Below are 27833 nucleotides of genomic sequence, written 5' to 3'. Positions count from 1 at the left end.
CTGGCAGGTCGGAGAACAGCAGGATGCACTCGTTGAAGCCGTTGGCCAGCAGGCGGTCTCGGAGCTGCTGCAGGATGGCAACGCCGATGCAGAAGGGGAAGGAGCTGTTCCCCAGGAGCAGGGTGTCCCACAGGTGGAAGATCTTGTGCAGGGGGAAGACGTCTGTAGAGGAAGAGGGGGAGATCCATCAATCATGCCAATTTATTTAGAAAGCCTTTTCTACATCACCAGTTGTCACAAAGTGCTTTTACAGTACACAGACCTAGCCCATTAAAGGCAAGCAGAAGCAGAAACAGAAGGGAGAGGGGGAGAGCGAGGGAGGGAGAGGAGAGGAGAGGAGAGGAGAGGAGAGGAGAGGAGAGGAGAGGAGAGGAGAGGAGAGGAGAGGAGAGGAGAGGAGAGGAGAGGAGAGGAGAGGAGAGGAGAGGAGAGGAGAGGAGAGGAGAGGAGAGGAGAGGAGAGGAGAGGAGAGGAGAGGAGAGGAGAGAGGGAGGGGTGAGAAGGAGGGATGAGAAAGAGACGGGAGGAGGAAAGGGAGAGCGATATGGGGATCGTTAAGAGGGGACCCAGGGAGACAAGAAAATAATGATTTACATTTCAGTCATTTGGCAGATGCTCTTAAACAGAGACTAAAAAAGTGCATTACAAGGTCCATTTAACAAGACAAACATATATCACAAATAATAATTGCAAGTACAACTTTAGTAGCAGTAAAACAAGTAAAAACATTGCAGCTATAAGAGCTTTTTTCAGATTCTCTCAAACTCTAAGAACTTTACATTGCATAAGGCTGTATCGACAAGCATGCCGGTATACAGCATGGGCTGAAGGGGTACTGAGTGTCTGGCTGTCCAATAGCCCATATGAGGAGGAGTGATGGACACACTAATACTGCAGGACATCACACAGCTGTTTGCCATTGACCTGTGTGGAATGGGAAACCTACTGTACAGGTCTTGGTTCTGTTACGCCAAATACAACCGCTTCCTGTACCATCCCACGCTATATTTTTATTCCATTAAACGTTTGCTAATCTAATGTCCTCTACCTGTTCCTTAGAGGCTCTGACGCATACAGTACATTGGATCAAAACAACATCCACCTTTTAATGTCATAACCAGTTCCTAGAAGTGGATACTAGGCAGGCTGTATGTGTGAGTGGTAGGACTGGTGGAGAGGAGTAGGAGGGGAGTGGTAGGACTGGTGGGAGAGGAGTGGGAGGGGAGTGGTAGGACTGGTGGAGAGAAGTGGTAGGACTGGTGGAGAGGAGTAGGAGAGGAGTGGTAGGACTGGTGGAGAGGAGTAGGAGAGGAGTGGTAGGACTGGTGGAGAGGAGTAGGAGAGGAGTGGTAGGACTGGTGGAGAAGAGGAGTGGGAGAGGAGTGGTAGGACTGGTGGAGAGGAGTAGGAGAGGAGTGGTGTGGTAGGACTGGTGGGAGAGGAGTGGTAGGACTTGTGGGAGAGGAGTGGTAGGACTAGTGGAGAGGAGTGGTATGACTGGTGGAGAGGAGTGGTAGGACTGGTGGAGAGGAGTGGTAGGACTGGTGGGAGAGGAGTGGTAGGACTGGTGGAGAGGAGTGGTAGGACTGGTGGAGAGGAGTGGTCGGACTGGTGGAGAGGAGTGGTAGGACTGGTGGGAGAGGAGTGGTAGGACTGGTGGAGAGGAGTGGTAGGACTGGTGGAGAGGAGTGGTAGGACTGGTGGAGAGGAGTGGTAGGACTGGTGGAGAGGAGTGGTAGGACTGGTGGGAGAGGAGTGGTAGGACTGGTGGGAGAGGAGTGGTAGGACTGGTGGAGAGGAGTGGTAGGACTGGTGGAGAGGAGTGGTAGGACTGGTGGAGAGGAGTAGGAGAGGAGTGGTGTGGTAGGACTGGTGGGAGAGGAGTGGTAGGACTGGCGGAGAGGAGTAGGAGAGGAGTGGTAGGACTGGTGGGAGAGGAGTGGTAGGACTGGTGGAGAGGAGTGGTAGGACTGGTGGAGAGGAGTGGTAGGACTGGTGGAGAGGAGTAGGAGAGGAGTGGTGTGGTAGGACTGGTGGGAGAGGAGTGGTAGGACTGGTGGAGAGGAGTAGGAGAGGAGTGGTGTGGTAGGACTGGTGGGAGAGGAGTGGTAGGACTGGTGGAGAGGAGTAGGAGAGGAGTGGTAGGACTGGTGGGAGAGGTGTGGTAGGATTGGTGGGAGAGGAGTGGTAGGACTGGTGGGAGAGGAGTGGTAGGACTGGTGGAGAGGAGTGGTAGGACTGGTGGGAGAGGAGTGGTAGGACTGGTACTGGTGGGAGAGGAGTGGTAGGACTGGTGGAGAGGAGTAGGAGAGGAGTGGTGTGGTAGGACTGGTGGGAGAGGTGTGGTAGGATTGGTGGGAGAGAAGTGGTAGGAGAGGAGTGGTAGGATTGGTGGAGAGGAGTAGGAGAAGAGTGGTGTGGTAGGACTGGTGGGAGAGGTGTGGTAGGATTGGTGGGAGAGGCGTGGTAGGACTGGTAGGAGAGGAGTGGTAGGATTGGTGGAGAGGAGTGGTAGGACTGGTGGAGAGGAGTAGGAGAGGAGTGGTGTGGTAGGACTGGTGGGAGAGGAGTGGTAGGACTGGTGGAGAGGAGTAGGAGAGGAGTGGTGTGGTAGGACTGGTGGGAGAGGAGTGGTAGGACTGGTGGAGAGGAGTAGGAGAGGAGTGGTAGGACTGGTGGGAGAGGTGTGGTAGGATTGGTGGGAGAGGAGTGGTAGGACTGGTGGGAGAGGAGTGGTAGGACTGGTGGAGAGGAGTGGTAGGACTGGTGGGAGAGGAGTGGTAGGACTGGTACTGGTGGGAGAGGATTGGTAGGACTGGTGGAGAGGAGTAGGAGAGGAGTGGTGTGGTAGGACTGGTGGGAGAGGTGTGGTAGGATTGGTGGGAGAGGAGTGGTAGGAGAGGAGTGGTAGGATTGGTGGAGAGGAGTAGGAGAAGAGTGGTGTGGTAGGACTGGTGGGAGAGGTGTGGTAGGATTGGTGGGAGAGGCGTGGTAGGACTGGTAGGAGAGGAGTGGTAGGATTGGTGGAGAGGAGTAGGAGTGGTGTGGTAGGACTGGTGGGAGAGGTGTGGTAGGATTGGTGGGAGAGGTGTGGTAGGACTGGTGGGAGAGGTGTGGTAGGATTGGTGGGAGAGGAGTGGTAGGACTGGTAGGAGAGGAGTGGTAGGAGAGGAGTGGTAGGACTGGTACAGAGGAGTGGGAGCTAAGCCTTGGAGAATCCTGAGATTCTTCAGCACATTAACAGTCGACTGAGCAGCCGGTGGGTGTGAGTGACGGGCAGAGTGTGTGTGTGTGTGTGTGTGTTTGTGTGTGTGTGTGTGTGTGTGTGTGTGTGTGTGTGTGGAGGCAGGGAGATGGCCCTCAAACACTCTCCTAGGCTGGGTGCATTAGCAGTCAGGAAGTAGGATGGAGGAGAGGGGCGAGGGACTGACGCTGGTTTGGGAAGGATGGGGGCAGGCCTCACACTCAGAGCCCCTGGGAGCCGTGTGTCTATGTGGGTGGGCATGCTTGAGGATTCTCATGTGTGTCTTTATATTTTAGAGACACTACACACACTGTGCTTTAGATGGTAGAGAGGCATTTTATGGAACTGCAAATAAAATAAAAATCAATGCAAAGCCCCAGACATTTACTGATGAATTTTCAACATTAAATGTAAAACAGTCACTCACCGGCCAGTTTATTAGGTACACCACCCCGTTCACCAAAATGGATCGCTCCTACAGACAGTGAGTAATGTGGCCATGGTCTGCTATATAAAGCAGGCAGACAGGCATTGGGGCATTCAGTTACTGTTCGATTGAATGTTAGAATGGGCAAAACGAGTGACCTAAGCAACTTTGAGCGTGGTATGATTGACGGTGCCAGGTGCGCCGGATCCAGTATCTCAGAAACGGCCGCCCTCCTGTTGCTTTTCACGCACGACAATGTCTAGGGTTTACAGAGAATGGTGCGACAAACAAAAAACATCCAGTCAGTGGCAGTCCAGTGGGTGAAAACAGCTAGTTGATGAGAGAGGTAGAATGAGAATGGAAAGAATCGTGCAAGCTAACAGGCGGGCCACAAACAGACAAATAACGGCGCAGTACAACAGTGGTGTCTTGGAACGTACAACTCGTCGGTCCTTGTCACGGATGGGCTATTGCAGCAGTCGACCACACCGGGTTCCACTCCTATCAGGTAAAATCAAGAAGAAGCGGCTCCAGTGGGCACGCGATCACCAACACTGGACAATTGAGGAGTGGAAAGATATCGCCTGGAACATGACAGTGAGTTCAGTTTACTTGAGTGGCCTGCGCAGTCCTCAAACCTCAACCCAACAGAGCATCTTTGGGACGAGATGGAACGGGCTGTTCGCAGCATGAATGTACCGCCGTCCAATCTGCAGCAACTGCGTGATGGCATCGCGTCAGCATGGAACAACATACCTGTGGAACGTTTCTAACACCTTGTAGAATACCCCAAAGAATTCAGCCTGTTCTGGAGGCAAAGGGGGGGTCCAACCCGGTACTAGATGGGTGTACATAATAAACTGGCCATTCAGTGTATGTCTGCTAACTGACCATATGACTGATATAGTGTATTTTATGTCCCAAAATTAAATAGGAAAAACACTGAATTTTGTGTGTCATCTTATCAAACTCCAACTGAGATTAAAGTAATATAAACTAGATATTGTAATATTACTACAGATGCCCTAACACTACTCTGTTTCAGAGTCCGCTATTCTTTGGCGACTATAGGATAAAGTGTAATGCTGCCACCTGCTGTTCACCTACTGCATGACACAGAACTGTACAGCCAGAGTAGGCAAATTATGCTTTCATAGGCTACTTCAGTTAACGACTAGCCATATCTGTAATGTGATTGTCTTGTTGGCTGAATTCCAAATGGTATTCAGCCAGTAGACCAGAATGATGTCCACTCTTTATGTAGCCGTATAAAGGTTATAGGAAGATATTACCACAGAAGTAATAGACCAGCAGTAGATTAGAATAGAGGAGAATAGAGGAGATTAGAATAGAGGAGATTAGAGTAGATTAGAATAGAGTAGATTAGAATAGAGGAGAATAGAGTAGACTAGAATAGAGTAGACTAGAATAGAGTAGAGTAGACTAGAATAGAGTAGACTAGAATAGAGTAGACTAGAATAGAGTAGATTCGAATAGAGTAGACTAGAATAGCCTTTATGGCAGCAGTCTCTGTGGTATAATATAAACCCAGTAGACTATAGAACCAGAATCTAATTGGGTTGGTATAAAGGTCACACTACTGTCAAAAGCTGCTAATCCTTACCGTACTTGAGGCTTTGACCTTTCCAAACTGCTCTGTTCTGAGTTCCAAACGCAGCTGACCCAACACCCTGTCAAGGTCTATAGAATATGGACACTCCCACATTCATAATAATAAAAAGAAGGTCAATAAAAAGAAAGTCAACTTACGTGTGAACATGGTGAGGAACCACGGAATGGCATAGAGCTGCAAGGGAAAGAGAGCGGATATAGTCAATGAAAGAAATCAATTCATGCATTTCTACTCTGTTCTATGCATTACAGTAGTATTCTTTATGGAACAGTCCTAGCTATACACGTTTGTTAGTGCACATTCCAACCCAAAACACATCAAATCAATGTCATACAAAATACACTAAACTGTTAGATCGATTTAACTTTTTCAGCCGAGACATTTCGTAAGTCAGCCACATCGGTCATACAAGCTTTGTCTGATCTGATTTCTGCTAAGTTTGCATTGCCTCTGGGTGTGTGTGTGTTTGTGTAAGTAAGTGAGTGAGTGGTGGCAATAAGGACAAACTGCTGAGTACTGGAAATGGAGAGACAGCTAACAATGACATCTCATTATCTCAATCACTTCTTCTCTCTCCCTCTCCCTCTCCCTCTCCCTCTCCCTCTCCCTCTCCCTCTCCCTCTCCCTCTCATAGGCGGAAGTGCATGGGTGTGATATTAAAAATGCAACTAACAACCACCTGTTCTGGGGGGGGGGTATTGGAATTAAATATATTTCAGCTGGTTAATTACTCAGAGCCTCGGCCTCAATTTGAGCAGTCTCCTCCACAGAGCCCTGGCTAAGCCTGATGGGATTAGTTGTAGTAGAAAGGTGTGAATGCCATCCAGGGGAGGAAGGGAGGGAAGGAAGGCCAAATTGAAAAAGCCTAAATTGAACAACCGGGCCAGGGAGTCTAGCCTACGTGCTGCATGGTAGTAGTGGTCCTATGGTTTAAAGCATTACAGGAGGAGACTGCCACAATACACTGGACTGTACTGGACTGTATTGTAGACAAAGTAGTATTATATGACATTGTCTGTTGTTCTATAACCACCACAGCACACTGTACTAACTCTGCTTTGACACGTATACAGGGGAAATCAAACAGAGGGTTCGTGTTGTGGTTACTGGGTAGCCTAACATTTGGGCTTTTTATAGCCTACGTACAGATTTACTACTTTGGTAGAACAACACTCACAAAATCCCTCCATCTCTCCACATTCTCCGAACATCATATGTGAATTATTTATGGTTTGGATAAGACATCAAACATTAAAAGCTGTATCAACACACTGAGTTCAAATATTATTATCCCCGACCAGACTGGGAAAATAATGTTTCAATCCCTTTCCCTTAGAAAGGGAAGTTAAATACAAATAAAACAGAGGTTCACAAGTGTCCAGATGACATCATTAGAACGCCACGCACTCGGTTAACCTCTGTGAAGAGGCGGCTTGGAAACTAATGTACAACAGCATCATTGCTTGACAATAAAGGAAGAACCATAATAAGAAATCTGTTCAAGGTAATGCTTTGTAGCGGAATGCATTTGTTCAAATCACTATGTAGACGTGGGCAGAAATTTTGATTCTTAGATGGTTTTAGTGTATGACTTTCTTTATTTTCCTAAAGTAACATGTCAAACCCCCACAGGAAAACCAGTGGAACCTCTAATTGTGATTATTTTCTTCCCACAGTAAGTGTTTTCAGACAGGGACAGCCACATCTAATCACCATGGTTTCACGGATATATGGTCTGTGGTTTCAGGTTGTCATTGTAAATGAGAAATGGTGCTAAACTGACCCACCTGGTTAAATAAAGGTTAAATCTGAACTTTGAACAATGTCAGTGTTTCATTCAGTAGCGGAGTAACACACGTTATCAAACACTTCCACCATCCATCTTTAAAAACCGGGCACCATAAAATCCCTGGCTCCTATTTGATAGACTCAGCCTTTCTCTGGAAGAGGTCCCCAGGGCTGGTCCACCGAGGTGACGCACATTCATCAGCCCGATAACGACTTGGATAGCGCCTGTAGCGCCTTTAACCTTGCTATGGTATATACACTGCTCAAAAAAATAAAGGGAACACTTAAATAACACAATGTAACTCCAAGTCAATCACACTTCTGTGAAATCAAACTGTCCACTTAGGAAGCAACACTGATTGACAATAAATTTCACATGCTGTTGTGCAAATGGAATAGACAACAGGTGGAAACTATAGGCAATTAGCAAGACACCCCCAATAAAGGACTGGTTTTGCAGGTGGTGACCACAGACCACTTCTCAGTTCCTATGCTTCCTGGCTGATGTTTTGGTCACTTTTGAATGCTGGCGGTGCTTTTACTCTAGTGGTAGCATGAGACGGAGTCTACAACCCACACAAGTGGCTCAGGTAGTGCAGCTCATCCAGGATGGCACATCAATGCGAGCTGTGGCAAGAAGGTTTGCTGTGTCTGTCAGCGTAGTGTCCAGAGCATGGAGGCGCTACCAGGAGACAGGCCAGTACATCAGGAGACGTGGAGGAGGCCGTAGGAGGGCAACAACCCAGCAGCAAGACTGCTACCTCCGCCTTTGTGCAAGGAGGAGCAGGAGGAGCACTGCCAGAGCCCTGCAAAATGACCTCCAGCAGGCCACAAATGTGCATGTGTCTGCTCAAACGGTCAGAAACAGACTCCATGAGGGTGGTATGAGGGCCCGACGTCCACAGGTGGGGGTTGTGCTTGCAGCCCAACACCGTGCAGGACGTTTGGCATTTGCCAGAGAACACCAAGATTGGCAAATTCGCCACTGGCACCCTGTGCTCTTCACAGATGAAAGCAGGTTCACACTGAGCACATGTGACAGACGTGACAGAGTCTGGAGACGCCGTGGAGAACGTTCTGCTGCCTGCAACATCCTCCAGCATGACCGGTTTGGCGGTGGGTCAGTCATGGTGTGGGGTGGCATTTCTTTGGGGGGCCGCACAGCCCTCCATGTGCTCGCCAGAGGTAGCCTGACTGCCATTAGGTACCGAGATGAGATCCTCAGACCCCTTGTGAGACCATATGCTTGTGCGGTTGGCCCTGGGTTCCTCCTAATGCAAGACAATGCTAGACCTCATGTGGCTGGAGTGTGTCAGCAGTTCCTGCAAGAGGAAGGCATTGATGCTATGGACTGGCCCGCCCGTTCCCCAGACCTGAATCCAATTGAGCACATCTGGGACATCATGTCTCGCTCCATCCACCAACGCCACGTTGCACCACAGACTGTCCAGGAGTTGGCGGGTGATTTAGTCCAGGTCTGGGAGGAGATCCCTCAGGAGACCATCCGCCACCTCATCAGGAGCATGCCCAGGCGTTGTAGGGAGGTCATACAGGCACGTGGAGGCCACACACACTACTGAGCCTCATTTTGACTTGTTTTAAGGACATTACATCAAAGTTGGATCAGCCTGTAGTGTGGTTTTCCACTTTAATTTTGAGGGTGACTCCAAATCCAGACCTCCATGGGTTGATAAATTTGATTTCCATTGATAATTTTTGTGTGATTCTGTTGTCAGCACATTCAACTATGTAAAGAAAAAAGTATTTAATAAGAATATTTCATTCATTCAGATCTAGGATGTGTTATTTTAGTGTTCCCTTAATTTTTTTGAGTATGTGAACCCTTTGGAATTACCTGGATTTCTGCATAAATTGGTCATAAAATTTGATCTGATCTTCATCTAAGTCACAATAGACAAACACAGTCTGCTTAAGCTAATAACACACAAACAATTATATGTTGTCATGTCTTTATTGAACACACCGTGTAAACATTCACTATGCAGGGTGGGTAAAGTATGTGAACTCTTGGATTTAATAACTGGTTGACCCTCCTTTTGCAGCAATAACCTCAACCAAACGTTTTCTGTAGTTGCGTTTCAGACCTGCACAATGTTGACGAGGAATTTTCGACCATTCCTCTTTTACAAAACTGTTTCAGTTCAGCAATATTCTTGGGATGTCTGGTGTGAACCGCTCTCTTGAGGTCATGCCACAGCATCTCATTCGGGTTGAGGTCAGGACTCTGACTGGGCCACTCCAGAAAGTGTATTTTCTTCTGTTGAAGCCATTCTGTTGTTGATTTACTTCTGTGTTTTGGGTCGTTGTCCTGTTGCATCACCCAACATCTGTTGAGCTTCAATTGGCGGACAGATAGCCTTACATTCCCCTGCAAAATGTCTTGATAAACTTAGGAATTCATTTTTCCGTCGTTGATAGCAAGCTGTCCAGGCCCTGAGGCAGCAAAGCAGCCCCAAACCATGATGCTCCCTCCACCATACTTTACAGTTGGGGTCAGGTTTTGATGTTGGTGTGCTGTGCCTTTTTTTTCTCCACACATAGTGTTGTGTGTTCCTTCCAAACAACTCCACTTTAGTTTCATCTGTCCGCAGAATATTTTGCCAGTAGTGCTGTGGAACTTCCAGGTGCTCTTTTGCGAACTTCAGATGTGCAGCAATGTTTTTTTTGGACAGCAGTGGCTTCTTCCGTGGTGTCCTCCCATGAACACCATTCTTGTTTAGTGTTTTACGTATTGTAGACTCATCAACGGAGATATTAGCATGTTCCAGAGATTTCTGTAAGTCTTTAGCTGACACTCTAGGATTCATCTTAACCTCATTGAGCATTCTGCGCTGTGCTCTTGCAGTCATCTTTTGAGGATGGCCACTCCTAGGGAGAGTAGCAACAGTGCTGAACTTTCTCCATTTATAGACAATTTGTCTTACTGTGGACTGATGAACATCAAAGCTTTTAGAGATCCTTTTGTAACCTTTTCCAGCTTTATGCAAGTCAACCATTCTTAATCTTAGGATCTTCTGAGATCTCTTTTGTTTGAGGCATGGTTCACATCAGGCAATGCTTCTTGTGAATAGCAAACTCACATTTTCTGAGTGTTTTTTATAGGGCAGGGCCGCTCTAACCAACATCACCAATCTCGTCTCATTGATTGGACTCCAGGTTAGCTGACTCCTGACTCCAATTACCTTTTGGAGAAGTCATAAGCCTAGGGGTTCACATACTTTTTCCAACCTACACTGTGAATGTTTAAATGATGCATTCAATATAGACAAGAAAAATACAATAATTTGTGTGTTATTAGTTTAAGCACACTGGGTTTGTCTATTGTTGACGTGCAGCCATGGCCAGTGAAGAGCCCGGACCTCAATCCCATTGAGCACGTCTGGGACCTGTTGGATCGGAGGGTGAGGGCTAGGGCAATTCCCCCCAGAAATGTCCGGTAACTTGCAGGTGCCTTGGTGGAAGAGTGGGGTAACATCTCACAGCAAGAACTGGCAAATCTGGTGCAGTCCATGAGGAGGAGATGCATTGCAGTACTTAATGCAGCTGGTGGCCACACCAGATACTGACTGTTACACCCCCCCCCCCCCCCTTTGTTCAGGGACACATTATTCAATTTCTGTTAGTAACATGTCTGTGGAACTTCTTCAGTTTATGTCTCAGTTGTTGAATATTGTTATGTTCATACAAATATTTACACATGTTAAATTTGCTGAAAATAAACACAGTTGACAGTGAGAGGACGTTTCTTTTTTTGCTGAGTTTATATACAGTGGGGAGAACAAGTATTTGATACACTGCCGATTTTGCAGGTTTTCCTACTTACAAAGCATGTAGAGGTCTGTAATTTTTATCATAGGTAGACTTCAACTGTGAGAGACGGAATCTAAAACAAAAATCCAGAAAATCACATTGTATGATTTTTAAGTAATTAATTTGCATTTTATTGCATGACATAAGTATTTGATCACCTACCAACCAGTAAGAATTCCAGCTCTCACAGACCTGTTAGTTTTTATTTAAGAAGCCCTCCTGTTCTCCACTCATTACCTGTATTAACTGCACCTGTTTGAACTCGTTACCTGTATAAAAGACACCTGTCCACACACTCAATCAAACAGACTCCAACCTCTCCACAATGGCCAAGACCAGAGAGCTGTGTAAGGACATCAGGGATAAAATTGTAGACCTGCACGAGGCTGGGATGGGCTACAGGACAATAGGCAAGCAGCTTGGTGAGAAGGCAACAACTGTTGGTGCAATTATTAGAAAATGGAAGAAGTTCAAGATGACGGTCAATCACCCTCGGTCTGGGGCTCCATGCAAGATCTCACCTCGTGGGGCATCAATGATCATGAGGAAGGTGAGGGATCAGCCCAGAACTACACAGCAGGACCTGGTCAATGACCTGAAGAGAGCTGGGACCACAGTCTCAAAGAAAACCATTAGTAACACATTACGCCGTCATGGATTAAAATCCTGCAGCGCACGCAAGGTCCCCCTGCTCAAGCCAGCGCATGTCCAGGCCCGTCTGAAGTTTGCCAATGACCATCTGGATGATCCAGAGGAGGAATGGGAGAAGGTCATGTGGTCTGATGAGACAAAAATAGAGCTTTTTGGTCTAAACTCCACTCGCCGTGTTTGGAGGAAGAAGAAGGATGAGTACAACCCCAAGAACACCATCCCAACCGTGAAGCATGGAGGTGGAAACATCATTCTTTGGGGATGCTTTTCTGCAAAGGGGACAGGACGACTGCACCGTATTGAGGGGAGGATGGATGGGGCCATGTATCGCGAGATCTTGGCCAACAACCTCCTTCCCTCAGTAAGAGCATTGAAGATGGGTCGTGGCTGGGTCTTCCAGCATGACAATGACCCAAAACACACAGCCAGGGCAACTAATGAGTGGCTCCGTAAGAAGCATCTCAAGGTCCTGGAGTGGCCTAGCCAGTCTCCAGACCTGAACCCAATAGAACATCTTTGGAGGGAGCTGAAAGTCCTTATTGCCCAGCGACAGCCCCGAAACCTGAAGGATCTGGAGAAGGTCTGTATGGAGGAGTGGGCCAAAATCCCTGCTGCAGTGTGTGCAAACCTGGTCAAGACCTACAGGAAACGTATGATCTCTGTAATTGCAAACAAAGGTTTCTGTACCAAATATAAAGTTCTGCTTTTTTGATGTATCAAATACTTATGTCATGCAATAAAATGCAAATTAATTACTTAAAAATCATACAATGTGATTTTCTGGATTTTTTTCTGATAAAAATTACAGACCTCTACATGCTTTGTAAGTAGGAAAACCTGCAAAATCAGCAGTGTATCAAATACTTGTTCTCCCCACTGTATATATATAATAAATGAGAGAGAGAGAGAGAGAGAGAGAGAGAGAGAGAGAGAGAGAGAGAGAGAGAGAGAGAGAGAGAGAGAGAGAGAGAGAGAGAGAGAGAGAGAGAGAGAGAGAGAGAGAGAGAGAGAGAGAGAGCCCGTGAGCGCAATAGGGAAAGTGTTCTGGAACGGGGGATGGAGGGCCGGGTGTTCGAGGACCTTAGAGCAAGGCCAGGCTGTCATTAGACCCTAGAGCAAGGCTAGGCTGTCATTAGACCCTGTATAATTTATCACGAGTGTACTGTGTGGAGAGAACTTGGCCCTGGCCCAAAACTGAGATGGGCCAACTGAACAAAAACTCTCAATGACAACCAGGACTCTATTAGAGGGGTGTGATAGTGGTGATTCTTTATCCCTGACCAGGGAGTCTGGGACTGGGCCCGATTCCATCCTCCCCGTTGTCCCTCACCTTTCATGATCAGTAAACTCAAAGAAGGAAAGAATCGTTTTCTAATAAGTACCCTTTGCCACTGTTCTGCTGTCAGATTTAGGACCCCCTCCAATTAAGTACTTCTCCTCAGACTGTTCTGCTGTCAGATTTAGGACCCCTCCAGTTAAGTACTTCCCCTCAGACACTGTTCTGCTATCAGTTTTAGGTTAGGACCACCTACACAGGGAAATAAACACTTTTGTAGCTCAGCTGGTAGAGCACGGCGCTTGTAACGCCAAGGTAGTGGGTTCGATCCCCGGGACCACCCATACACAAAAAATGTATGCACGCATGACTGTAAGTCGCTTTGGATAAAAGCGTCTGCTAAATGGCATATTATTTATTATTATCTTCTACAACTGTTCCCTTATCAGTTATAGGACCCTCAGCCCCCTCATGTCAGTTTTATGACCGTTTTTACGTTAGAACGACACAGCCCAGACTCCATTTTACATTTTTTGTAATTTAGCAGACGCTCTTATCCAAAGCGACTTACAGTTAGTGAGTGCATACATTTTCATACTGGCCCCCCGTGGGAATCGAACCCACAACCCTGGCGTTGCAAGCACCATGCTCTACCAACTGAGCTACACGGGCCATTTGAGTGCTTACGTCAGGTATGAATCCGATCTCATTGAGGTGGTTGCTGAGCTCCGGGTCGTGGAAGGCGATCATCTGGGAGAAGACGGTGAGGTACTCTGAAACAGGTGCAGCACAGGGGGAGAGTTAAAATATAGTGAAAAAGCTATAGTGGTCCTATCTGAGGAATACTATTTATTGGTGTCTGTTACAAAACAATTATCTACGTTGTGCCCTATTGAACAAGACCCAGAAGCTATTGTGACATCAGATTAGATTGGGCATTGTCTAAATTGATATAAAAAGACACGTTTTGGTCGTTTATTGTCTCTACACAAAAACGTAACTGAGTTCAATTATTTTTATTCCAAACAAAAGTATACTAAAAACCAAGACAGACCAACACTGGTGAGATTAGATGAGACTGTGGCAGGATAATTGAGTTAAAGTGGTGTGACTGCTAAAAGACTCAAATGTAAAATGTGTTTGTTGTCCCAGTTCACCAGCCGAGCAGAAACAGCGTCTGATATTTTGCTGATCGCTACAGGGATTCCTTTCTGGTTTGTGTTCATAATATCTCTAAATATCGTTGGTCTCAGCTGCAGCCTCCATTAAGACACATTCAAATTAGTTTGCACAGCTCAGGAACAATATGAAGCCAAAATCTAATCAACTCGGAGAAAGGCAGCCTGTTGATGTGCCTGTTGGATATTAATGTTTCTGAACTCTGTGCTTATTAAAAAAGCTATGAAAGCGTACTTTTGTTAGAGGCTTAACTTACAATGACACACAGTACTTATTAAAACGCAAAAAAAAGCTTTTGTCAGTGGCTTAACTTAACTTACACTGACATCTCAGCTCCAGTACACTTTAAAGAAAACTCCAGCCCAAAAATATTTTGGTACAGTATTTGTTTCATTAGTCCCTTGTTGATATAGTTCCAAAATGTGGCAAAATGCATCATACCGGCTGTATTTCTGTATTTTGAAAGTCATAGATCTTCAAAACTTCATTGTTGACACGCAAAACATTTTGGGACTATATAAACAATGGACTAATGAAACAAATACCAAAAGATAGTTTGGGTGGAGTTTTCCTTTAAGTAATAAGGCAGAGAGGCTGTAGTATATTGTGAATATCACACTAAAAGGGTGTTATTAGACAACTCATTAGTGCAGCTCTATAAATACACCTACTAGTGGCACATTTTGAACACTGAAATGTTTATGTAGATTAAAGATTGATTTACTGGGATGATGGAGGATGTTTGTTATACAAGTGTCACTGTACATGGAGAAACTCACCTTGGATAACGTGAGAGTTGTCCTTCAGGAAGAAGTTATACAGGTATTTGGGGATGAAGGCCGACATGCAGGCGTACGCCAGGGCTGACAAAAAGAACGCGGAAGATGAGGAGAAGAGAGAATGGAGTATCAGCGATACACATTGTACTTCTGCAAATCAACAACAATTCCCTCTTTTAAGAAGGATTGGAATACCCTTACCTTCATTGTTGAAATCCAGCCAGAGGAATGGTGCACAAAGCGAATCCAAACCTGAACAAAACACAGGGTACAATTGTAAACCACATCAACACTAGAATTGAATTGGATAGGCTGGATTGAAAATGTATGACTTGACTGCCACCTAGTGGTCTATTGACCACAACACAGCATGGATGTGAGTCACAGCAACAGACAGTGACAGCAGATTGACAGAGTGAAAGACTGACCCTGCCAGTAGACCAGGTCAGGGTGAGAGACCACCCAGGCTTTGAGCACACGCCTGAACTTCCTGTGGCCCTGTGGCGAGGACAGCAGCTCGTCATACTGGTGACAGCGAGGGATGTCCACCTCAATCTGGGGGGAAAACACACACACAGTAGAAGTGTTTGAACCAAAGCATGTGATGGATATATATCTGTTCAATATGAAATTATAAAATTGCCAAAAATAATTCATTTGCCCATCAACTGATAACCAGTCCACAATGAGAAGAAGAGGTACCTGTCTGTCAGTGGGTATAGGGGTATCCTTATCAATGCTGTCATATTTGGCTTGAATGTCCCCCTGGAGAGAGAAAAAGGGATTCTAATCAACCAAACCAACTTCCCATTATCATTACAAGGCACAGTATTAAATGAAAATCAGCAGTAAATCAAGTCCATAATCTCTATGGTTATCAGATTTATTTATCTCTACAAACAAAACAACGTATTTCTCTCTATGGTTATCAGTTTGTCCTACCTCGACTCCCAGGAGAGCAGCCCATGCCAGTCCACGTACGAGGGGAGGAATGTCCACCCTCGCCTCCTTCCACACCAGGTTCTTCTTGTATGGGTACGCCTGTGGGACAAACAGCACAACCAGAGAATTATCTAATTATAAGATTATATTCTTAATGTAATTAAAAACTTTAATAAGCCAGACAAGTCATTGAGAAGACACTATATTTTACTAATCTGGTTGATATAACACGTAGCTCCACTTTCATTCAACACCTGATACAATCAAGATAAACACCAAGGCCTGGACACACACCAATAGAAGACTTTAATAAAATCACCAGACAGGAACACAAAGATGAGTAAATGAGTGTGATCTCAGGACAGGGTCAATGTGACTTTCTATTCCTGGAATCATTGGGAACTGGGGGGTCTTAAAACTGCTGAGGCAGAGTGATTGAATTTGTACTGGGTTGTGAGAGAATGGTGTGTGTGTGTGTGTGTGTGTGTGTGTGTGTTAGAGCTCTGACCTTGAGGAGCCTGTCGAAGAGGATGATGCGGATGAGTTGGTACTCTGTGTCCCTCTCCCTGATGATGAGTGGCAGCGTGACGGTGCAAGACAGCTCATTGCTGCTGTTGGACTGGGACAGACTAGACTGTCTGGAGACACAGAGAGAGAGAGACACAGAGAGAGACACACAGAGATAGACACAGAGAGAGAGAGACACAGAGAGAGACACACAGAGAGACACACAGAGAGACACAGAGAGAGAGAGACACAGACACAGAGAGACACACAGAGAGAGAGACACACAGAGAGACAAGCAAACAAAAAAGCAAGAAAGGAACATTACCCATCTCCATCAGTCAGTGAAAAAAACAAGCCATAAAATGAAAAATAGAGAAGGGATATGAGAGCTGAGGACAGACAGACTAAGTCAATACGTGACAATTGAGAAGTAAAAGATGAGGGGATTCTTACTCATCTTCCAATAAAGGGTAATATGCCTCTCCTGCCACGTCTTCCAGTCTCTGAAAGAGAGAAGTAAGTCAGATTTTAATTCTCAGCACACATTTTCTGGTTCTTTTCGGATTCAACCATGTGGATAAAATAAACTGTTGTGAGGTGTTGGTAGTACACTGGTCATTACAGTCCAAGTCGAGACCAATGCACTATTGCAATGTATTTCTCCTGTTATTGTACGGTAATGTTAAATCTATTAGTCACAGTGATGTCCTCACATTCTTCAGCTGGCACAGAGACAGTGTGACGGTGGTGTCATCCAGGAGGAAGCTCCTGTCCCTGCCTTGGCCAAATGACTCCCCATCCTCCAGCATGAAACTAACACAGAGATTCAATTCAACATTTAATCATTCGGATAAGAAACTACAGTATGGATCTACTTAATATAGTTAACTAGTTCAGATGTAAACATTATTCTAACTTTGTGCTTTAGGCTTTGCTCTACGATTCAAACTGTTAATAACTTGATCTGAAACAGTACAGTGGAAAGGCATGATGAATATAACTACATTATCTGAGACAGTCCAGTAGAAAGACATACTGTATATAACTACATTATCTAAGACAGTAGAAAGACATGCTGTGTATAACTACATTATCTGAGACAGTCCAGTAGAAAGACATACTGTATATAACTACATTATCTAAGACAGTAGAAAGGCATGATGTGTATAACTACATTATCTGAGACAGTCCAGTAGAAAGACGTGCAATATCTGAAACTGTACACTAGGTAGAAAGGGTGTGTTGTACAGTACTTGGGCAAGGTGCAGACAGGAGGCTTGGACTGGATGATCCCCTGGTTGGTCAGTTCCTTCTCCAGGTCTCCTCCTGCCAAACACCACAGGTGGTACACCTCGTCTATGGCCCTCTCCCCCAGGTACTCCTCATCATCATCTGCGACATGATTGACAGATTGTTTTAACTGTCTAATCCATTAAAATCAGTCACATTTCAATGAATGTCATTTTATATATTTACTTAGCCAGGATAGTCCGCTCGGTAACAACTGCCACTGTTTTCCAGGGATTCCTGGGTTCCATAAAATCCCACACCAATGTGATGGCAGAAAACATGCTAAAAAAGCATCAAGGATGATACATGGTCCTCTACATGGTAAAATGTAGTCCTTTGTGGTCGTCTTTGAGATGTATCCTTTATCCATACAGCCAGGTCTTCCATGGTCAAGAAACATTTAAATTTATAATGTCAACTATTCAAATATTAATCAAAGGCCAAATCACTGATGACCATGCAAAACGTTGAGAGGAGAATGAATGCCTGAAGTACTTCTCACAATCAATGCTCAGAGTGAATGATGTCGATAATTAGACCTTTGAAACAATTTCTTATTCTTAAAATGTCAGTATTGACGATACTGTAAATTAGGGTGAGCTATAGGGAGTTAGGCTGTCTGTGTGTATATATGTGTGTGTGTGTGTATATGTGTGCCCACGTCAGGGCATGTGTGTGTGCAGTCTGACCTTTGCAGAGCTGGCTGATGTCCTCTGGTAGCTCCAGGTGGGCACAGCGCAGGGAGGAGGAGAACAGCCCGACGGGCTGCTGGAACTGGGTGTAGAGACACGACACGCCCTCAAACACTGGGTCAACCAGCAGCTCTGCAGGGGTGGGTCTGGATGGAAGCACAGAGTGAAATCTCACACTTTACTGAACACGCATTGAAAACATATCGACGCACTTCATCAAAAGGTTCAGATTTCACTACCAGAATGTTATGTGAAGTGTTCTCAAATGTTCTCTCTAAACGTACCATGTTCTCATTTGGGCATGTTTTAGATCACTTTCGCTATGACTGAATTCTGCTTTCTTGCAGATGTTATTCACGTGTTTACCCTGCCATTACCCTGTTATTACCCTGTTATTACCCTGTTATTACCCTGCCATTACCCTGCCATTACCCTGAGAAGGCATGGAGAATGTGCCTCCCAACAGGAAATGATAGCCAACACAATAGAGTCCAATCCACATGACATAAAACATCTCTGGTCGAGTTACCTTCTGGAGGGTAGGAAGGTCAGGCATTTCCTTAATAACGTTAGAACGTTCTCAGGCAGCTCCTGTAACAGAACGTTGACAATCGCATTAGTTACAGTACAATCCAGACCCACAGCCCCAATCTCCCTCCACTCTTATGGCTTTTCAACATCCTAAAGAAACAAAATCGCCTGAGAAAGGTTAAAAGCATTTTTACAAGGGAAACACTTCGTCTAATGGAGGGCATGTGAATTTCATTAGCACACATATACACGCTAACAGATGCGCGAGGCGCACACACACACACCAGTTACAAGTTACAGTGCATTGTTTTGCTTTTTGATGAATTGTCGTCATTTACCATCACATTCGTTTCTGGAACAACAATACAGCGTATAATAAGGTGTAGTCTTATCTACAACATCATAAAACATGACTTAACCACACATTAGGCAATCTACACATTAGGCAATCTACACATTAGGCAATCTACACATTAGGCAATCTAGGAATTCTAGGACAATCAACCTTTCTTAGAGTGGTTTTAGTGTCGAGGGCCAGTGTAATAAATAGTGACCTGTGATTGATTTTAAACTCACCTTAATCACATCCAAGCATCCGTGCTCCTCTGCAAGGACTGTGACTATGTCGTCAATGCAACCTGAGAAAAAACACACAGACCACCATGTCATAAACAATTCACAACCCCATCATAACTAATCTGTGGCTCCCCAGGCTGACGGACTTGGCAACACGTTCACTTACCCAAAGTGATGATGAATTTCAATCTCTCGCTTATTTCAATGTTCTGCAGTAGTCTTCTACCCTGTGAATAAAAGGCTGATAGTACACGAGGACAGAATGACTTCCTCCTAATCACAATGTCAAACTTTACTTGAAAGGTTGATAGTACATTAGGAGAGAATGAACCCTCTGTTCAATGGCTATATACTATTGTCATAACATCTGTCATTGACAGTCCTGACTTTTGATTGACAGCTCAATCAACCAATCAACCAATCATTAGGTCAAGACATGGTGGTGTAAGAGAGCTTACTGCACACAGCTCAAAGAGCAGGACTCCCAGGGACCACACGTCTGTCTTGGGCCCCGAGGACAGAGGGTTCTCCCCCTGGGAGGGGTCACTAGGGTGGACTGAGCCCTGGGCGATGACCTCTGGAGCCAGGTAGGACGGGTAGCTGTGGACAGAGATAGTCAGAGAAAGGGTCAAGGGTCAATTGAATACCCTGAAAGGCATAGCAAACTTGAGAGCGTTGAGGTTGTCTTGAATTAAATTCAATGAAACCTCTTTGCAACAGATACCATTTGACAATGAACAGACTTTGATGATTAATCTACCTAAATATTCCAGGAACTTCATGTTTCTTTGAAGTCATTGTTCAAATGATGTGTGTACAGTACATTGCTTCATATCAAGGAATTGCCATAAACACTAGACAGATAAAGCTTATTACATCTTCAAACCAGATGTTTTACTTGGAGATTAGATAACACAGGACATCAGAGGCAGTGGCGCACAAACACACACACACACACACACACACACACACACACACACACACACACACACACACACACACAATCATTCCCCCATTCATCAACAGGATATTACCCACAAAGACTTTCTATAACATGAGGGCCCTTGGGTTTTGGATAAGACTTCAGCTATCTATTACAGTACTTGAAACAATGGATTACTTTAATATCCAAAACCTGGTTTTCATAAACAATAGATTGACCATTACACATACATTTCATAGTAATGTCTCATTCTATTTCACTAACAGCATTTAAATACTGTGTTGTGTTCACAGAGGGACCTATGACCTCCATTATCTGAAGATCCACAGTATTACAGGTTCCAGACGTTCAAGGTTCACGTAACCGTCCATTATCATATCAGAATTTATCATAGTTAACTCTGTACAGTGGAACATGTATCGCTTTTAACCTGTGTGGCTCAATTGGTAGAGCATGGCACTCGCAAAGCCAGGGTTGTGGGTTTGATTCCCACGGGGAACCAGTACAGAAAGAAAATGATGAAAATGTATGCACTCACTATTGTAAATCACTCTAAGACTAAAATGTTTTAAAATATATGTTTTCACTGCCTAATCTAATGTCAGTCACAATGTAACTGCTTTTCAAATCTATTGACACATTCTCTGTACATGGGAGGTTAGATGTTAACAGGACTTACCCAATAGGAAAGTCCACATCCGCCCCGTGGTCTGTCATGTAATACAACCCAAACTTAGCCAGCTTCACGTTGCCCTACAAAGAAACAATGTTACATATGACAATGTTCAATGTATTGATAGCCTTATGATAATCAATAATGCATCAATAACCTGATGACAATTAGCCTGTTGAACCAGACTGAACGAGAGCACAGGTTTAACCAGGCTAGATGACAATGGCAAATGGCGTTAAAAGCCTTTCCATTAGACCCCAACTGATAGGGCAGGGAGGTAACCTACCTTGCCGTCCATGAGGACGTTCTGTGCATTGAGGGCTCTGTGAACCATCCCATGTTTGTTCATAAACACTAGTCCCTCCAAGGCCTCATAGGCTATCTGGAGAACCCTCTCTGTGCTGTAACATACAGACAAGGCCTGAGGATTATTATATACACATTATATACAACTTGGGCGTAGCTTTAGTTCCCGTGGTGTTTGGCTTGAAAAAGGTTATGTATGGTACTCAGAGTGGGCCTTTGTTTTCCAGCCAACAAAGCTACAACAGGTTATTGTGTCTACTAAATATGTATGTATTTTCCCCCCTGCCGGGTCTAAGCGTTTTAGATGAAAGAGGTTTGTGTTATTATCGGAGTCAACCAGTAGATGGCTAGGGTAGTACATAGCCTAGTCCTGTAGTAATGAAGCTATTCTTCTTCGTTCAGTTAAGCCATGGTCATTCTGCTTACAGAGAGATAGAACTGGTGAGTCCTCTGAACATTCAATAACATAGTAAAAAGATAATGTACTATATCTATATAGTCTTTATATTGTGTAAATATTAGACTATAAATTGTGCCGTCCTGTATTATACTTGTGTTAAAATGTTTATTTTATTCTACTGAGCCATTTACTTTATGTTCATGTTCTTATCTTTTATTATTTCTGCATTGTCAAGAAGGAACCTGCAAGTAAGCATTTCGTTGGACGGTGTATACCAGAGATCATCAACTAGATTCAGCCGCGGGCCGATTTTTTCTTGAGCGGATGGTCAGTGGGCCGGAACATAATTACAAATAATTTGTAGACTGCAAATTGACCGCAAGAAGCCCAAACATATATAATATTTGACTAAAACAGCCATTTCAAACCTTGCTTACAGTTGTATACGATCACATATACAGTATCTCTCTATAATGCGTGGGAATACTTTGGAACACATTCCAAAATTAAAATCTGCCAGTTGGGGAACCCTGTATGACTAATAAAAAACTTGAAACTTGAAATCATACCTGACAGTTTGAACCTGTTTCTGGAAATCATTTAGACTGCTTTCGTAGTGTTCCGTCACAACAACCAGTCGTTCTGGAAGAAGAAGAAAAGGGTGATAAAACTCAACATGTGAAATGGTCGATCAATTTGACATTGGTCAGCCCCACCATTTTATTGATTTATATGTTTAAATGTGTGATTTCAAAACATCTCAATTTTATGGTCTGCTGCTTGTTCTCCATTTTTTTAGCGGTAGGGCTGTCATTTTGTTGTTTTTCCAATGAAGGAGTGTGCCTTTAAATTAAAGGTTAAGCCTACACCATGATTGGTTAAACAGCCAGGAAGGATCTTCTAAATGAAAAGCTAGTACCATGTGTTGAGATAACACACATCTGCAATTACAAAGCTTTAAAGGTGTACTTAGTCATTTATAACTTCCCGTTCACCCAGCCCACAAAAAAAAAAAGAAAAAAAAAATGTTATCTACAAAATCTGACAACAAAGGGTCCAGGGTTCAGGACCTCAAAACATGGTTTTGACTAAATGGGATACAGTTTATGTCAGAATTGACAAGAATTGACTTTTCGTAGCAGGCTAGCAGAACTTACGCAGGTTAGGAGAATTAGGTAAAGGTTAGGAAAAGGGTTAGGGTTAGCTAAAATGCACCAAAAAAAAAGTAATTATGACATCAATTTGACATAAGCTGTATCCCGTCTAGCCATGACCATAAAACATCTGGACATAAAGAGGATGAAACAAAGCAAGCTTTTAACAACTCAGGAAGTCCATCAAGACAGTACTGTGTATACTTTGGCCAAAAATCATTAATGTGTCAACATTACAGTGTCCTAAAAACAATGATGGGTTCCTCCAATAAAATCTGCATATTGTGGATTTGGGATAATTTCTGGTTTCTGTGAGACTTTTAATAAAACACATGCTTGTGGCAATACGTGTAGTAAACAAAAGTGTAACAAGTTAGGATTGTGCAGTTGGAGATTGCCAAACACATTTAGTTATTTTACAGTGACTCGGATGTAACACAAAACAACACTACAAAAAAAAACGGACATTGTTGAAAGCTGAGAGAGTCTCTTGAGGAGCTGTAACCTGTGATGGTGTTTCTCCATATTTACTCAACTGTAAATGACAAAACGGGGGTACAAGTCTACATTTAAACTTATGGATATGACCGCAATGAAGTCAAGATTATTTGGTGCTTTTCCAAATAGAAAGGGGAGGTCAAGGCTCTGTTGGAATACACTGAATGCACACCGTTCCTTCTGAATGCACACCGTTCCTTCTTCCTTCTGAATGAAAGTAAGCGTTTCACTGTTTTTATTATTATTATTATTAATATTATTCATTTCACCTTTATTTAACCAGGTAAGGCAGTTGAGAACAAGTTCTCATTTACAACTGCGACCTGGCCAAGATAAAGCAAAGCAGTGCGATAAAAACAACAACAACACAGAGTTACATACAGTGCTATGAAAAAGTATTTGCCCCCCTTCTAATTTTCTCTACTTTTGCATATTTGTGATACTGAATGTTATCAGATCTTCAACCAAAACCTAATATTAGATAAAGGGAATATAAGTGGACAAATAACACAACAATTACATATTTATTTCATAAACAAACTTATGCAACACCCAATTCCCCTGTGTGAAAAAGTAATTGCCCCCTTACACTCAATAACTGGTTGTGCCACCTTTAGCTGCAATGACTCCAACCAAATGCTTCCTGTAGTTGTTGATCAGTGTCTCACGTCGCTGTGGAGGAATTTTGGCCCACTCTTCCATGCAGAACTGCTTTAACTCAGTGACGTGTGGGTTTTCAAGCATGAACTGTTCGTTTCAAGTCCTGCCACAACACCTCAATTGGGATTAGGTCTGGACTTTGACTAGGCCATTCCAAAACTTCCAATTTGTTGCTTTTTAGCCATTTTCATGTAGACTTGATTGTGTGTTTTGGATCATTGTCTTGCTGCATGACCCAGATGTGCTTCAGCTTCAGCTCACAGACGGATGGTCTGACATTCTCCTGTAGAATTCTCTGATACAGAGCAGAATTCATGGTTCCTTCTATTAAGGCAAGTCGTCCAGGTCCTGAGGCAGCAAAGCATCCCCAAACCATCACACCACCACTGTCACGCCCTGACCTATAGAACTCTAGTTAGTTTGGTCAGGGTGTGAATATCATGTGTGTGTTGATTCTATGTTTGTATTTCTATGTTTGGCTGGGTGTGGTTCCCAATCAGAGGCAGCTGTCGCTCGTTGTCTCTGATTGGGGATCATACTTAGGCAGCCAGTTTTCCTGCCTGTGTTGTGGGATCTTGTTTTGTGCTCGGTGAGTTTGGCTTGTGTGTGTGTGTGTGTGTGTGTGTGTGTGTGTGTGTGTGTGTGTGTGTGTGTGTGTGTGTGTGTGTGTGTGTGTGTGTGTGTGTGTGTGTGTGTGTGTGTGTGTGTGTGTGTGTGTGTGTGTGTGTGTGTGTGTATAGCCTTCCGACGTTTCGTTGCCTGTTGTTGTTTTGTATGTTTATTCGGTTTAATAAACATGGACGCATTTCACGCTGCGCCTTGGTCTGACCCGTCCTTCAACGTCCGTGACAACCACCACCATGCTTGACCTTTGGTATGATGTTCTTACTGTGGAATGCAGAGTTTGGTTTTCGCCAGGCATTACTGGAACCATGTCGTTCAAAAAGTTATACTTTTGAATCATCTGTCCATAGAACGGTCTTCCAAGACTCTTGATGATCATCCAGGTGCTTTTTGGCAAACTTGAGTCAATCTCGTCCCATTATGCCTGGCGAAAACCAAACACTGCATTCCACAGTAAGAACATCATACCAAAGGTCAAGCATGGTGGTGGTGGTGTGATGGTTTGGGGATGCTTTGCTGCCTCAGGACCTGGACGACTTGCCTTAATAGAAGGAACCATGAATTCTGCTCTGTATCAGAGAATTCTACAGGAGAATGTCAGACCATCCGTCTGTGAGCTGAAGCTGAAGCACAGCTGGGTCATGCAGCAAGACAATGATCCAAAACACACAATGAAATCTACATGAAAATGGCTAAAAAGCAACAAATTGGAAGTTTTGGAATGGCCTAGTCAAAGTCCAGACCTAATCCCAATTGAGATGTTGTGGCAGGACTTGAAACGAGCAGTTCATGCTTGAAAACCCACACGTCACTGAGTTAAAGCAGTTCTGCATGGAAGAGTGGGCCAAAATTCCTCCACAGCGACGTGAGAGACTGATCAACAGCTACATTTGGTTGGAGTCATTGCAGCTAAAGGTGGCACAACCAGTTATTGAGTGTAAGGGGGCAATTACTTTTTCACACAGGGGAATTGGGTGTTGCATAGCTTTGTTTATGAAATAAATGAAATACATATGTAATTGTTGTGTTATTTGTCCACTTATGTTCCCTTTATCTAATATTAGGTTTTGGTTGAAGATCTGATAACATTCAGTCTCACAAATATGCAAAAGTTGAGAAAATTAGAAAGGGAGCAAATACTTTTTCATAGCACTGTATGGAATAAACAAAACGTACAGTCAATAAAAATCTATACAGAGTGTGCAAATGTAGTAAGTTATGGAGGTAAGGCAATAAATAGGCCATAGTGCAAAATAATTACAATTTAGTATTAACACTAGAGTGATAGATGTGCAGAAGATGATGTGCAAATAGAGATACTGGGGTGCAAATTAGCTAAATAAATAACAATGTAAATAACAATATGGGGATGAGGTAGTTGGGTGGACTAATTACAGATGGGCTGTGTGCAGGTGCAGTGATCGGTAAGCTGTTAGTCTACACTTGTTGTTTATGAAGAATTTGACAAATACAATTTGATTTTATATTAACAGCACACCAGTCATATAGTAGATGCCGAAGGGAAGGGGATTTGATTTAAAATCTGCTATCTGTCTGTCACGTGAGTACCAATCTCCCCTAGTCCTCTTTAGCTTCACTCTACATCCCACCCTCCCAATACTAGGATATTTCTGGTAGTGGAGTATTGTCACAATAACAGTATCGGGATACTATGATACCTGATTTTCCATGGATTCTTCCCTTCTTCACAATCACTGAAAGCCAGATACAGTCGAATAGAGGAAAGCAAGGTCCACTACATATCTTTCACCAATCCAGTTTTGCCTATTTAAGTGCTATATCAGTGCTATACCAGTGCTGGGTTCAGTGCATTCAGAACACTTTTACTCCCAAGGAAGGTAGGTTGAGGGAGTGATCCACTTTCACAGTATCAAGAATAGGACCCCACAAGACCCAGTGACAAACAGACAGAGATGGATAGTCCTACCATGCTTCCCTCTGGAGATGTCTACGTACTGGCAGAGCCTGGGGTGGGTAATGGTCTTGAGCAACTGGAAACGGCCCAGGATCTTGATGGAGTTAGGGGTGAGGGGGAGGCCGTTGCTCCCGCACACATCGTGGGGAAGAGCGGAGGCAAAGAAGGTGAAGGCCCCTAGCTGGGCATCTCTCAGTGGCCTCATGACTGCTCACTGCTCCAGTGTCCACTTCAGACTCACAGTTGACAGCTCCAGCACCAACACACACCCTATGGAAAACACAAAGACATTTGAGGCAGTGAAACAAATGATTAACAGTTTGGTTCATGTTTACAAAACACTCATTTTAATTTGATTTGAAACTATATCTAAACACAACTGACGTAATGTAGCTAAAATACAAGTTATATCACAGCTTTTAAACGCAGAAATAATTTCAGACATAACACAAAATAATGGTTACCACACACTTTCATATCCTCTTCATTTATTTTGTAATCTTGTACAAGCATGACCTAATAGTGTATTTAGGGAGACATATAACTTGTTTGTAAACAGTAAAAGTGGATACAGGCAGCTAGCTAAATCGAAAGCTAGCGACAGTGCTGCAGTTATCTTGTACAAGAAGGGATGCAGTATGCAGAAAACAATGAATGAATAAAACTGCAAGAACGACTTTTCGAAATTTCAATGAATACTTACGTTTAGTGAACGTCTGTCCTCATATCCAAACAATCCTGACCGTATATTTTGATTTATTTTGCAGAATCTTCTCTTTCTCGGGATGCGGTGAGCAGCTGAGAGGTAACGTGACCGATTACGTCAATTTTCAGCGACGAAGCTCATCTGTCAAAATAATTTGTAAACATTGCAACCGTGCTTACCAATAAACTGCTGTTTGTAGCTTTTGGTTAAATGTATATATTGCTCAGTGTTTATATTGACAAACCAAAGGATACAACAGGTAGCTTACTTTATCTGCATGTCTTAATTTTCTATGCCTGATCAAATCTCATAAACAATGTTTCTACAAAAATAACTCAAAATTCGTAGTACGATTCTTGCTATGTTTTTATTTAGTATTTTCTTTAAATGTCATTTACAAATTACTTCTGAATGTCAAATAATACATACATTTACTGGATACGCAGGCACTAGCAAGTTAGCCCTAAAATCATAATGAACATATAAACTGGGCAACTGCAGCGCATATATCAAATGTCTAATCATATGGATAGATAATGCATACCAGCATGCCCGAGCTAGCCAGAGGGTATGCAGACCAGTGATAA

The 27833-nt window shown here is 43.9% G+C and overlaps 1 protein-coding gene across 1 annotated transcript; it reads right to left on the bottom strand.

Annotated features, from left to right (window-relative positions):
• On the bottom strand, positions 1 to 27387 carry LOC311123589 (TBC domain-containing protein kinase-like protein; the record flags this gene model as incomplete). Its single annotated transcript, XM_084197827.1, has 22 exons — positions 27244 to 27387; positions 26553 to 26810; positions 22238 to 22310; positions 21249 to 21363; positions 20969 to 21042; positions 19805 to 19946; positions 19513 to 19573; positions 19347 to 19408; positions 18769 to 18830; positions 18237 to 18385; positions 17511 to 17649; positions 16971 to 17070; positions 16711 to 16760; positions 16259 to 16388; positions 15751 to 15849; positions 15511 to 15573; positions 15237 to 15363; positions 15010 to 15060; positions 14809 to 14892; positions 13538 to 13623; positions 5442 to 5478; positions 1 to 162 (listed from the first exon to the last, which is right to left on the bottom strand). Coding segments are annotated over exons 2-22 (2059 nt in total), but the record flags the coding sequence as incomplete, so codon positions are not given.
• Between the last annotated feature and the right edge of the window lie 446 nt (positions 27388 to 27833).

The sequence above is a fragment of the Coregonus lavaretus genome (genome assembly GCF_964263955.1).
Source record: "Coregonus lavaretus genome assembly, contig: HAP1_SCAFFOLD_1162, whole genome shotgun sequence".
Lineage (NCBI taxonomy): Eukaryota > Metazoa > Chordata > Actinopteri > Salmoniformes > Salmonidae > Coregonus > Coregonus lavaretus.
This window is presented reverse-complemented; position numbering and strand designations above follow the sequence as displayed.